At 34.9% G+C, this 13,697-nt stretch overlaps 1 protein-coding gene and 1 long non-coding RNA gene across 4 annotated transcripts; both read left to right on the forward strand.

The window, feature by feature from the left end:
• The first annotated feature begins 1,636 nt into the window (after positions 1–1,636).
• Positions 1,637–6,759, forward strand: Rpn13 (regulatory particle non-ATPase 13). Of its 3 annotated transcripts, none has more exons than XM_083092073.1 (6): positions 1,637–1,797; positions 1,911–2,240; positions 2,557–2,673; positions 2,748–3,084; positions 3,161–3,288; positions 5,955–6,759. In XM_083092073.1, the coding sequence occupies exons 2-6, from the start codon at positions 2,040–2,042 to the stop codon at positions 6,351–6,353; spliced, it is 1,182 nt and encodes a 393-aa protein (XP_082948199.1). In that variant the 5' UTR covers positions 1,637–1,797; positions 1,911–2,039; the 3' UTR covers positions 6,354–6,759. The 3 variants fall into 3 exon arrangements, with proteins under 3 accessions (XP_082948199.1, XP_082948202.1, XP_082948200.1); XM_083092076.1 differs by having other exon boundaries at positions 1,639–1,797; positions 6,123–6,759; XM_083092074.1 differs by lacking the exon at positions 1,637–1,797 and having other exon boundaries at positions 1,892–2,240.
• Positions 6,760–8,001: 1,242 nt separating this feature from the next.
• Positions 8,002–12,679, forward strand: LOC145967311 (uncharacterized). Its single transcript, XR_014437337.1, has 3 exons — positions 8,002–8,652; positions 11,787–12,085; positions 12,292–12,679. It is a non-coding gene; the product is annotated as an uncharacterized LOC145967311 (long non-coding RNA).
• Positions 12,680–13,697: the final 1,018 nt, after the last annotated feature.

Raw genomic sequence — 13,697 nt, forward strand, 5'->3', positions numbered from 1 at the left:
CTCCGTCGGCGCTTTTTAGTTACACCCTGTATATATGTATGCATTTATCTTCTCTTTCATTTCTAACACCGGCACTTTGTGCACATAGCACGGAACAGAACCACTTATCGTAGACATAGGTCCATATTCTGAATCCTCTTTTATCGATAAAAGTGCTTCTAAAAGTGGCCTGTAGCCAATCAGAAAGCTTATATGCCACTTTTAGAGGCACTTTTATCGATAAAAGAGGATTCAGAATATGGGCCATAGCATGTTACCCTTTGAGAAGTTTTATGGATTTGGCTATGTAGTTCAAGATCCACGTTTTGTGGACATAGAGGCGCTTCAAATGCGGGTTCCACCTAAATCGGAGGCATGGACGCTCTCAGGCTTCTCTCTGTAGCAACCGTAGGAAATATGCAGGGAGTTTTTCAACGAAAAAAACATAGGTAGAGATCTGTTACGCGATTGGCTGGCGAATAGAGAATTTTTAAAGAAAATTTAGTAACCAATCGCGTGACGATATGTTGATGTGTATTTTTCCCCCATAGAGTTTTATTCGAATAATTACTTTGATTGGTCCGAAAAATTAAGCCGGTATTCATAGTCCGATCTTATATTTAAAGCCGGGTCTACATTGGTCGTAGCATAAGGTTGTAAGGCCGTAGTCGTAAGAAATGGACCAATCACAGTTGATTATTCTCCTGAACTTCAACTGGGATTAGTCAATATTTTACGACTACGGCCTTAAGCCGGTTATACAATAGCTGTCGTAAGTCGGGTGTCGTAAGAGTTGACCAATCGTATTCGATTATTCTTCTCTAAAATCAACTGTGATTGGTTAACTCTTACGACACCCGACTTACGACAGCTATTGTATAAAGCGTCATCTACAATGGCCGTAGCATAAGGTTGTAAGGCCGTAGTCGTAAGAAATTGACCAATCCCAGTTGAAGTTCAGGAGAATAATCAACTGTGATTGGTCAATTTCTTACGACTACGGCCTTACAACCTTATGCTACGGCCATTGTAGACGCTTAACCGGCTTTACAACCTTGGCCGTGTTCCGAAATTACTACCAGTACTGCAAATTCTATAGTGCACGTTACGTATATTATATATTTTCAGTGCTGGCAGTAAACTGGCAGCAATTTCGGAACATGGCCCTTAAGCCTACGGCACACGGTACAATTTTTCGTACTGGATTTGATAAGATTTAGTAAAATATTAGAAATGCTGCATTCTGATTGGTGCATTTTTAGTATTTTACTAAATCTTATCAAATCCAGTACGAAAAATCGTACCGTGTGCCGTCGGCTTTATACTACAACCAATGTAGACCCGGCTTAAGATCGGACTATGAATACCGGCCTTAGTCCAGGGTGCCAATGGCCGCATTCAGCGGACTCAACAGTTGGGTAACATTACTAGATTTTCCGATGTAATTCGACGCTGATTGGTCAGATCTGAAAGTAGAAACCAATCATGTTCGATTTTTACTTAGCAGTTGAGTCCGCTGAATGCGGCCTATTACGGTTCTTGAAGCGAGGTGAAAATTACAAAAGTGAACAGATTTACTAGATTTCGACAAATGAAATTGTAGATACTCTAGTAAATTTCCTCACTTTTGTTATTTTCACTTCGTTTCAAAAACCGTAATAGGCCCCCAGTTTTCACGTTCTTCCGTTTCGTTTGAAATACGTTCCGAATGTTATATTTGCATTCAAATAATTTCAAAATTTCAAAATCGGATGGAGAAAATTACGGTGAACTCTGCATTGAACAAGTAAAAGAGAAAAAAAGAAAATACAATAGGACGTAAGAATTAACTGTCAAATTCTATCGCGTGCGACGCTGAAGCCCTCTTGACTCCTCTTCTTTCTCGCTCTTCTTTCCTTATCTTCTTTCTCTTTTTTTTTTTATTCCATGAGGTCTGCTTCTCGCATCGCCATCTTGAAGTGCAGTGTCATCGGCGTGTCTCGTGAGTGAGGTGGTAAATCGTTTGATCCTGTTGGTGTCAGAAAGCAATTTTTTATATATATCCATATATCTCAGCAAAGATGTCCAGCGGAGCACTTTTCGGTAATAACGCATCGCGTGGCGCCTCGAAAAATCTAGTCGAGTTCAAGGCTGGCAAGATGACCGTTAAAGGAAAGATGGTTTATCCGGACACGCGAAAGGGTCAGCTTTACGTCTATCAGTCCGATGACTCGTTGATGCATTTCTGCTGGAAGGATCGCACCACCGGAGTGGTCGAAGATGTACGATGATAATTCTTGTTCTTTATAGGATCTCCAAGAAAGTTTTGGCCAATTTGCCATACGCTTTTTCGTTCAGTCTCACAGCTCAAAAATTTCTTCACCCTTGGCTGCGTTCAGCAGGAAAAGCTGCTTTGCAACTGTTGTAAAATTCGTGAATCTGATTGGTGTATGCTCTTAGATTCAGTCAAAATTAAGAGCATATACCAATCAGGCTCACGAATTTTACAACAGTTGCAAAGCAGCTTTTTCTGCTGAACGCAGCCAATGATTGTATTTTACAATATATTGCGTGTCTACAGATGAGTATGTTTTTCAGGATTTAATTATCTTTCCCGATGATTGCGAATTTAAACACGTTCCTCAGTGTAAAACTGGCAGAGTGTATCTCCTACGATTTAAGTCATCGAGTAAGAAGTTCTTCTTTTGGCTGCAGGTAAAAATATAATTTTATATTGGTATATTATTAAAGAAATTATAGAGTTGAAAATATTTATTTTCTTTTCACAGGATCTTAAAACAGATAAGGATGAAGAACACTGCAGAAAGATTAATGATGTACTTAATAATCCACCGACACCTGGCTCCCAGAGAAGCGGTGGTGCTAATGCAGAAGGAGATCTTCAGAATTTGTTGAATAACATGTCACAACAACAACTCATACAATTGTTTGGTGGTGTGGGTCAGATTGGTGGTCTAGGTAGCTTATTAGGTACAATGAATAGACCGCATAGTGTTCAAAGTACAAGAGCTTCCACCACGACTTCATCTACTCCGGCCACTACTAATGTTTCTAGACCACCTCATTCGTTAACTCCTGGACCTAATACGGATTCTAAATCTTCAAGTGAGTCAAATTATTTAATCAATTATAGCAGCATATATTTCGATGTTATATTATCTGAATAATAATAAATTATTAGCGAGAACACCAGCTCCGTCCACTCCAGTTACAACAGCAGCAGGTTCAAACAATAGAATACAGCTTAGTGACTTGCAGAATTTTCTATCAGAAATTCCAACACCACCTCGAACTGAACCAGCTGCGCAGGTAATGTTATGTCATTTTTTCATATCTATCTAATGAATGAATCCGAATATATGTATATCTATCTATTTTTTATTCTAATTGGAAAATAATCAAATTTTCTAACATGACTGAATGATATTACTAGATATGCAGATTATAGTGCAATATTCTGTTTTCTAATAATATTAGAATAATTTGATTAAAATTTTGAATCAGCATGAAGTAATTAAGTGATAGCAATTCTAATGAACACAGTATTTAAAAAAAAAATGCCTTTGTCATAAATTTTTAATGCCTATTACATAAGTGTATCTTTACACAGAGGAAAATGTTTTTGTATAGATTCTTTGGTTTTGGTTTTTATTTCACAAAAATGTAGAGACATCTATAATTTTTGCATAATAAACTTTCTATAAATTAAGCTTTGGGGAATAAATGGAAGACAAAATTTTTTGATTAATTTTAAATGTTTTTTACTTTGACGGAAAAAGAAAGAAACAGTGAAAATTTGAACGTGCAATTTACAAAATAATAAAATAGTAACTTACAAAGATATAGAATATTAAAAATAGGAAAAATAATGATCATTAATAAAATGTTGTTTCTCTGAATTGAAAAGTAGCAATCAAAAAAATATTCAATGATTCTGGGACCTTGTTTTTTAAAAATATACAAAGGCTGAAGTATACGATTGCATTATAAAGCATTTATATATATATATATATATATATATATATATATATATATATATATATATATATATATTCAAATATATAATCAATATAAATTTTTATAAACATGCGCATATTGGTTTTTTTCTGTTTAATAAGTGCTTAAATAAAAACTGCAATATTAAATGTTATATAAAAAAAAATTTTTTTTTTTCAGCGAAAATATTTAAATTGTGTAGTAGTAAGTTAAAAATTTGATCAATTTTTTAAACAATGATATTATGCATTTTGTCTATGTTTAAAATGATTTTACACTTGATATTAAAACATTTTTATTTATTTATATTTATTAAAACATTTTATATTAATTTATATTACTAATATTTATAGTTACTTAATAACATTTATATTGTCGCAATTTGTTGTTATATAACGTCAATTTCTAGGAATTAATTCATATACAAGTAATATGTCTTTTGTTGAAACACAGTGATAAGATTAAATCCACTTTAAAATCCTTTGATAGATTACAAATATAAGAAACACACTCTTAATACATTTCTAGAAATGTTTTGTCAGAGACAAAAGATTTCTTTTATGTTGAGAAGGATAAGTATTTGAAATATTATTAAATCTGTGATTGATTTTATATAATTGAATATGCAATCTATTAATTTCTTATCAGATGATAAAGGTTATCAGGTGATAAAATAATATCGAAAATTATCGATTATTTCAAAATTATTCTTATTATTAATTCCTATTATTAATTATGTAGAAGAATAAGACTAGATGAATAGTAGGAAAGTAATTTCACAAAATATGTCTATATAAAAATAAAATATAAAATGTGATTATAAAGAGAGAATATTGTGCAAAGATACAAAATAATGTGAAATCATACATATATGGAATCATAAACTAAGAGAAAATCTACCTAAAAAAGCTCTTTACAGAGCAAAAAGATACTGAGAATTCAAAAAGTGAGATAGATTATGTTACTAATTGTTTATTTTTTACAGCTGCTATCATTATCAGTGATATAAAGTATCATTCTTGATAACAGAAGTTAGTTGAAACAATATTCAGTATTCGCTTAAGCATTGTCTTATAACTATATAAAGTTGTTCTTTGTGTGAACAAAATAAAATATAGATATAGATATAAAAATAAGAAGGAATTTTATGTGTTGATTATTTGTAAGATTAAAATTCATATTACGATTAGAAATCATATAACATATTATACTACAACAGTTATACAGTATATATAACAGTTATAAAAGTTATTAACAAATTGTATATATTGCTATTATGTCATGCATCTAAATTAACAAAATAGTTAAAAAGATTTATAATAAAATAGTAGACTTTACACTTAACTAATGTGTCATCTATATTAAATTGGAATTTTAATGTGTGCTATAGCTAAAAAATTTGTATGTTTATATAGAGAATAATATCATTACATATAAGTCATGTAATCAATATGTTGTAACTAACATGTTCTACAATGTTGCATTTGCTTTTCTTTGTCTATGAAATTTGGTAAAGCTTTAGTCTATGAGAGAATTGCACATGTAACACACATTTACACAATACAATATATAATACTTTTTTCAAAAACTGTTAAGCATCTTATATATATCACACTATAAAATTATATCTAGCAATGCGTGCTTTATATGCTATTAAACTGTATTTACTAGAAAATACTTTTATTAAGAAAAAGTAAAAATAGAGCATGTGTATGTGCAATAATCGCTCCAGCAAAAGAATTAATGACATTAATTTAGCAAATAAACTTAACAGTTATTAAAGAGACATATATTGTGATAAAATAACATATAGAGAATCGAAAGACAGAGGCATGGTGTTGTTCTCATTATTCAATACTATTATTCGTCCGAACTTTTCCTGGTTGTCGGAGACTCTGGCTCTGCTGAACAGTTGGGGAAATTTCTCCGGGTATATCTGTTGTTTTCGTCCAGCTACAGCGCAGCTTATTGTCCGGCAGAGGGGCGTGGCGACAGAGCTGACCAACGCCATCCCTGCGGCGATCTCTACGACGGAGAGCCTGGAGAGTGCCATGAACGTGCACTTACCACCAGGGGACAACCTGTCTACCACGCTCTCGTCTCCCCAGTTCTCCCAGGCGCTATCAATGTTCTGGTCTGCTTTGCAGTCGGGCCAGGCGGGCCCTGTCATCCGTCAATTCGGCTTGGGATCGGACGCCGTCAATGCCGCAGCCAGTGGAAACATCGAAGAATTCGTCAGCGCTCTGGAGACTGAAGCGAAGAGCGGTCAGGGACAACAGCAAGCGCAACAAGGACAGGACGACAAGAGTAAGAAGCAATCACCATCAGCCGCTAGTCCCGATAAGGACGATGACGACGAAGGCATGGCGTTAGATTAAGGATAGGATTTCTACGCATCTTTGAGGGTTTTTTTTTTTCTACATAGAAAATGCACATTGCATATATTATGTTATATATTAATCTACATACAATACATACAATCTTTTTAACGGATACGTATTCCTCTCCGATATACATATATGATTTAGGTAACATGTTTTTTGACAATGTATACGCAAATGTTTTTCTAAGTGTTCGATAATCCTGTATTTATACATCAATGAGAGATTAGTAAACATGTCGATATACAAAAACAGAAACAGTTAAACAGAAACGAATAGAAAATTTTATCATGTATATTTATTAAAATTACGTATATGTACGAGTATTGGAAAATTTTGTATTCATACAATACATGTTTACTGGATTTATTATTGCTTAAATAAAATGCAGAATTTAACAAAACAGTACGATTTATTTTTATCAGCTGTATATATACATTTAACATATTTAAGTACATATTTAAAATTAAATTTAATTGTATCATGTAAAAGAAAATAGTCTATATAATATATTGCTTTATTCACAAATTGTTAAATTGCAATGGAATATGAAATTTAAATCGTAGAAAAAAGGCGGGAAAGCGATAGACCAACCAGATACTTTTGTTTACGACGCACAAGCGTTTTATTGGCTCTTCGTAATAATCGATATGCAGCCTCAACTGCCTGTTTTATCAATTTAGCTGAATTGAATAAAAAAAATGAAATATGTTTGTATTTTGTTGTCATAATGTTTAATGTTCGAATTATTATGAATAATCGTAATGAACATTTATAGTATAATTTTAATTAATTTTCTTTTTTTATAGGAAGAAAAGAGGTTAGGTCAAGAAAGGAAAGATAGGTTGGGGGGGACGCCGTGAAATGTGTTGTCAGGTGTTTGCATGGTTGATTCATGGCAGAATCCTATTGGTCGTTTGATTATGACATCATTCAGGCATAGTTGTAAGTTGAAGAAGCTCAAGTTTTGGGTACTTTGAATATAAGATCTCCCTTGAATTGAAAGTGAAAAAAAAAAAACAACAGGTATTTATTAATAAATTAGCATGCGAGTAACAGTAAGACAAAACATTTTTTTCTTGCTTTATGGTTATAAATATTAATTTAATTTATGTAAGATAATAAGAAAATTGCTTGAGTTGATTTTACGTAAATTTTTTTGTCATAAATAAAGTGATATGTAAAAGTGTAAATCAGACGCGGTCAGTATAATAAAATATTTATGAATTAAATAAGATCAGAAATTTTCAAAATGAAACATAATCTAGCAGAGAATGCTATCAAATAAAATATATATCTTTTTATTTTACAAAAAAGCAACGTTTGAAAAATCTGACAGTAAATCACAAGATCCATTAGTATAAAATACATGTGAAAACAATACATTAATTGGAAATTAGCGTCTCGCGTATATTTCCCTTTAAATTTAACAACGATAAAGACGATTAACGAAGAATCTCATCAATCTCTCCCGGGACGTGCGATCTGACAGGACACCGGTTGGCGAAACGCGCGGGCTTCGCGGGCGGTTCGCCGCGTTTCCGATCGAAGCAGCCGGGCGTTTTGTTTGTAAACAAGACTCCCTCGGCGCCCGCTTGTTTCGGCCCTGACGGGAGCGCGCGCGCGGCTGCGCGAATCGAACAAGTAGTAGGGGACTCCCTCGCGAAAACGCTCGTCGAAACGCCGAATGCGCCTCGGCGAAATTCAGAGCTGAAAAAGCCGCGGCTGTACAACGGTGCGTCGGGCCGGACGTCGAGGCCCGTTTCTCTCGTTTGCGAGTGTACTCGATCGACTCCATCGCGGCCAAGTGTCATCGTGTAACAAGCTGCGAGTATCGCGATAATGCCATTGTTGTGATAGCGGTACCGCGGCGGCGGTGTTAAGCGGAAGAGGGACGTGGGGGGGAGGGAGGAGAAGGGATACAGGGGGAACGAGCGGGCGGGCATAGGCTGGGGAGAGCGGAAGAGTGGGGGAGGGAGGTGAGGAGGTGACGCGGGCAGCGAGACTGTATGTGCGCGCGCGCGCGCGCGCAACCCGTACGTGTGGCACAATGGCAACCTTGACACTTGGTGATCGTTTTTGGCGGCTCCGCGCCGCGGAGATCGCGCGTCCGGCGGCATCGCGTCGCAAGTGAAAGCGGCGGGCACGCCTCGAGCAGCAGTAGCGGCGAGCGCGAGAAGAGGAAGGGGGAGGAGGAGGAGGTGGTGGATGGTAAACGGTGGCGAAAGACGCGGGAGCGTCGCGTACGTGGAAGACGTCGACATCGGGACTCCGAGAATCGTCGCGCATACATAGAGTAAGTCTGTCTTCGTCCTCGCGAGGCGCGCTCCTGTCTCTCTCTCTCTCTCTCTCTCTCCCCCCTTTGTTTTGATTCGGGCAGATCCGCCTCGCGAGCGAGGTGGCCGCGAGGTCGTCGTGTCGCGTCGTTTTGCGTCGCGTCGGCCGCGCAGCATCTCGGCATTTTGACACGCCGATCGCCAGAAGCAGCCGAATTAAAGGTTAGACAAGTGTCATTGGTCGAGCGGACGGTATGAATCACCTCTGGTCCTCGTCCTCGTCGTCGTCTTTGTTGTCGTCGTGGCGACGCGCGTATGTTTGCCGCGTGCGAACCGTAAAGCGATAAATAACGATAACCCGCGAGGAGTCTCCCCGAGGGGGATGATCTCGTTTGTTAAACAAATTTCAAACGTCATCGAACTAGTCTGCAAGTGTCATTTGACGAGAATTTTCATTTCCCTCGTTTCTACCGAATTCTATATTTTTATCCAAGAATTTTAATTAATTAATTAATTATCATCCTTATCAGAATATTTTTACATAATATCATTAAGAGATTAATAGGAGTCAATTTTTGTGAAATATAATTTTATTTATTATATAAATTTTAAATATAATTTTGGATGATGAAACCTGTTTCAAGTGTTACTTGGCCGAATTGAAAAAAAATAGTCAAGATTTGCGTAGATTGTTTTAGACAATTTCAAGGGAGCGCGCAAAAAAAAAAAAAAAATTTTTTTCGCGGCCGGCAAACGTGCTCGGAGAAACGTCATCACTCACGCAAGAGACCGGTTGGACGACCCAATTCTTTTCCCATCGCTTGCGGTACGTTCAGACAACACACACATATACGGAGATGATGCACGGAGGATGCAGCGTTACTTGCTACGCGTTCTTTGTGCGTGCACGACGCGTCGAACGCGTCGCACGCGGAAGTGCGTTTCTCTTTCCGCGTTCGGCTCACGCACCGCGCGAGCGAGAATTGATCCAACAATAAGGACAAGTGCTCGTCGCGATGTTCTCGGGACGCGTTGATCACTGCACTCGTATCGTACTTTCTTCGATTTTTAATTAATTAAATTAATAAGCGAGTTGAATTTCTTTAAAAAATACATCATCATTTTAAAATCTGAATAGTAAGTAACTTTGTATTTTTTCTCGTTAAATAATTAGATTGCAAATTGATTTAAAAGAAAAACTTTAATTTTAATGGTTGTTTTTTAATTTTAGATGGTTGTTTACTCAAAGTAATCGAGACTAAATAAGGATTTCTTGTGCGAAATGAGAGTATTATTTTTCCTCGGATCATTGATTTGTCATACTGTGTCACCAGATTGCGATTGATGAGAACATGACGACGATGATGACGGCCTTGTTCGCGCGAATAAAAAGCCGACGATACGAACAACGATCGTAAAAACATCTCGTTAAGCCTCCATTTCTATTCCATGGGAGATATTCGAAGAGAAAGAGAGAACAACTGAGCAAACCAAGAATTTTATCTATTCCGATAACTCGTCGAGTCTTCAAATAACTTAATTGCATTAAGATAATTCAGGTAGCTAAATGTTTCACGATGCAAAACATTTCAAAGTTATAGACAACCATAACGATTGACGTATCTTTTACTTTTAAATGTTGTACTGTATCGCGTTGCTTTAGTTAGCATTATAAGTATGCAAAGTGTGCGTTGTATATCGATTGTTATGCTCCAAATAGATCTGTTCGAGAAACAGTTTTATTTAATTCATATATATATTGCCGCACTTTTTCTTTTCCCTAAAACTCTGATATCTGCGACTTTAGATTCGTTCTTAATTCTATACAAAATTTATTTTACGTAAAATATTTTAAAATAGATATTTCAGAATATTTTTAAATGAAATTCATAATAAATTTATATAGTAAATTTATTAAGATTTAAATAAAATTTATAATAAATTCTCTGGATGAAAGAAAGATTAAAAATATATTGAACGATTCACTAAGGAAATGGATAGACTGCTCGATTTATTTGATTGTGTCGATTATTGATGAACTCAGTTTTCTCCGCTTTTGTCTTCATTCACCACGATATCACTCGCGCGCGCGCACAAACGTATATAAACAGATGACGGCAAAGTTGAAATAGAGAACTGAGAAATATTATGCCACCTAACAATTTATTATGTTCGTTGACAATTGACAACTGCCTCGCATATAGTGTATTTTTTATTTTGTGTTTATTTTGTATTTTATCTCTCATGTATTTAAATAAGAGTCACTACTTTCGCAAAGTAGAATTATATTTTATATCGAAGAAAATTATTTATCATTATATTATAATTAATGTTACGACAGATGTTACAACAATCACGAGATCGCGAACAAATAATTCAAACACTCTTTTATTATTTTTAAAGACTTATTTAGTACACTTAAAACTAATTTATACATTCTTCTTCCGTTAAAATGTAAATAATAGTTCTTCGTTAAAATGTAAATATGTAAGTTAACGTTATCTCAAAAGATATGTATATATAATGAATAATTAATTTTCAGTCAGAAAATTATTTTTATTTAACGTATAAGCAGAGGTTTTCTCGGAATTGAGTGTAAAATTTATCATTATTATCCGTCTGTTCCCCCCTTTTCGAGCCTCGCGATCAGTTTCACGAATGCGAATTTGAAAAAGAGCAAGGACAGATAAATTTTGACATTCACGCATGGATGTTGTGTTGCACACATTCTCGTTTTGAAAATATATTTAGTTTTAACATGGAAATCTTAAAATGAGATTATATTGCGTTAATTAAGGAAAAATATAATTGCTTGAATAATTGCTTACTTGAATGAAGTCATTTTATATAGTTCAATCAAGAAAAATATATTCTTATGATTTAAGATTTAATGTTCTTGAATGGAAAAGAAACAATGTTAGATAGAAAGTAACATTTTTAAATCAAAGATTATAATTTTCTTAAAGTGGAATTAAATAATTATATATTCTTGAGGTGACAATTACAATATTAAAATAAGACTATAATATTGTTAAAATTTAAAATTGTTAAATTCTTCTAAGAAGATTATAAATTGTTGTGTATATACGAAACAATGAACGCGTTAGTTTAAGTATATAAATTTTGATTTGACGCTTATTTTTTTTCTGTACAGAGAATCGTCGACGCGGAGTTACGTGTGTGCGTCGTGTGGAGACTTTGTGACGTCGGAGGCCGCGAGGGATGCGATTCCCCGAGTTCGCGAGTGACAGTCGCGGCAGCGCGACGTAGCCCCTCGCGTGTACGCACGTGGACAATACGCAACGCAGTGCGTACGAAGCGCGCGAACCGACCGCTGGGAATGCCGGTGTAAAGTGAAGAAACGGAATATTCGCAGCTACGCTGCGGAAACGATCGACGTGATCTTCGCGTCTTGTAATTTATCTGTCATCCCGAGAAAACACGCAGAACGAGGTAAGTCGAGCACGCTAGGTGAGAAGCTATCGCGTGATTGGAAATTGATAGAATTTCGCCGAATTGATTTATCGTGACTGCCGACATGTGAGAATAACGCTCATTCAATGACGATTGACATGAGGTTCTTAATGGCGTGCATGCAAGATTAAATTTGTCGAAATTATCACGATTTCAATTCCTGATTTTCCGTTAACTGTTTCAAGATTGCGGCGATTTTTCTTTTTAAAAGACCTTGGACTTTTCGTTGTGGAAATATAAAGAGGAAATCCTACATAGAAGATCTGTGCATTCGTTTTGCCTAAATCTCAGATTTACTGTATTTTGGAAGAGAAAATTTTATATGATATAAAATATAATATTTTTACATTTTGTTTCTTCTTTTACAACTGAAAGATCGCCTTGAAAGAGTTAAAGCCATTTTATTTTCAATATAGATTGCTTTGTAGCTTTAGTAATATCTGTTAGTTTCATAACTTTTATTTATTCTTTTTCTTCCTTCTTATTTATTCTTTATATATTAATCTGCTTTATATCTATCATTTTTATAAGTTACTTTAAAATAATTATGGCTAAGAATTATGAATAAAAACGGATAGTTTAAAATAATTATTTGAAACTGTTCTCAATCCTTTAAATTAAATATCTTTCACAAATTTGCTATTAAACATAATTGACTATATTCTCACCGTACATTTAGTTAAATCAGTCACTTATATTAAATAAATGTAAGAATAACAAAAATTGCCAAACATCGATTAAATTATATTTAAAGAGAATCTAAAAAAATGCAGGACTGTAATAAAATATAAATTTTAATGTGTGTGTGTATGTATATATGTATTATAATGTTAGCAAAATGGTTAGTTGTTTGTTTCAGTTCTCATATATTACAATTTTATTATCGCGAACGTAGAACGTCACGTCCATCTTGCTAGTCTCGGGCAATGTTAATCAACAAAGTTAATTTATTCAAGCGAGACCGTTAATTTTTTTGCCGAACAATTATCTGCCATACGATGGAGACACTTAGTTCTTAGCAATCCGATTTAAGACGAGCGTACGAGAGAGCGAGAGAGAAAAATATGTAAGTTTAAAGAGATGTAGCAAGGACGATAGCAATGCACGGACAAAGAATGAAAGGAGCGAAACGCGCACGCAAACGAATAAAATGAAAGGAAACGAGTGAGAGGAAGGAAAAAAAAAGAGGAAAGAAGTGGACAGAAGAAAGGAGATGGAGAACTCGGCGAACTTGAGAAACGAGAATCGTCGCACCGGTCTGTCGAACTTTTCTGGACGATATCTTGCATTGTTTCTTTTAAGCATTTCATTATTAATCGCGCGGAAGTAACTTAAAGGAGATCAAAATTTTTTTCTCTCTTTAAATATTATGCTAATAAATCAGAAACACGTGTATAAAATTGTTATAAAAATTCCATTAATGCAGCTGGTAAATGATATAATTTTATTTCTCTGAATTATATAACTACTCATTATATAATTAAAAAAAAACTATAAATGATTGTGTAATTAATAATTATCGCGGAATTTTGAATGTCTCATGTGCATTGCAGAAGTCATTATAAACTTCTTTTTTTTTATTCACAACTTT

The sequence above is a fragment of the Camponotus vicinus genome, unplaced genomic scaffold (genome assembly GCF_025532165.1).
Source record: "Camponotus vicinus isolate PSW18456_S1 unplaced genomic scaffold, iyCamVici1.0 SCAF_2, whole genome shotgun sequence".
Taxonomy (NCBI): Eukaryota; Metazoa; Arthropoda; class Insecta; order Hymenoptera; family Formicidae; genus Camponotus; species Camponotus vicinus.

Bases quoted from the DNA above. Each gene is read 5' to 3' on its own strand.
- Rpn13 (XM_083092073.1), top strand. From the start codon at position 2,040: ATGTCCAGCGGAGCACTTTTCGGTAATAACGCATCGCGTGGCGCCTCG. The intron at 2,241-2,556 runs GTACGATGATAA...TATGTTTTTCAG, and splicing joins CCACCGGAGTGGTCGAAGAT to GATTTAATTATCTTTCCCGA. The intron at 3,085-3,160 runs GTGAGTCAAATT...ATAAATTATTAG, and splicing joins TACGGATTCTAAATCTTCAA to CGAGAACACCAGCTCCGTCC.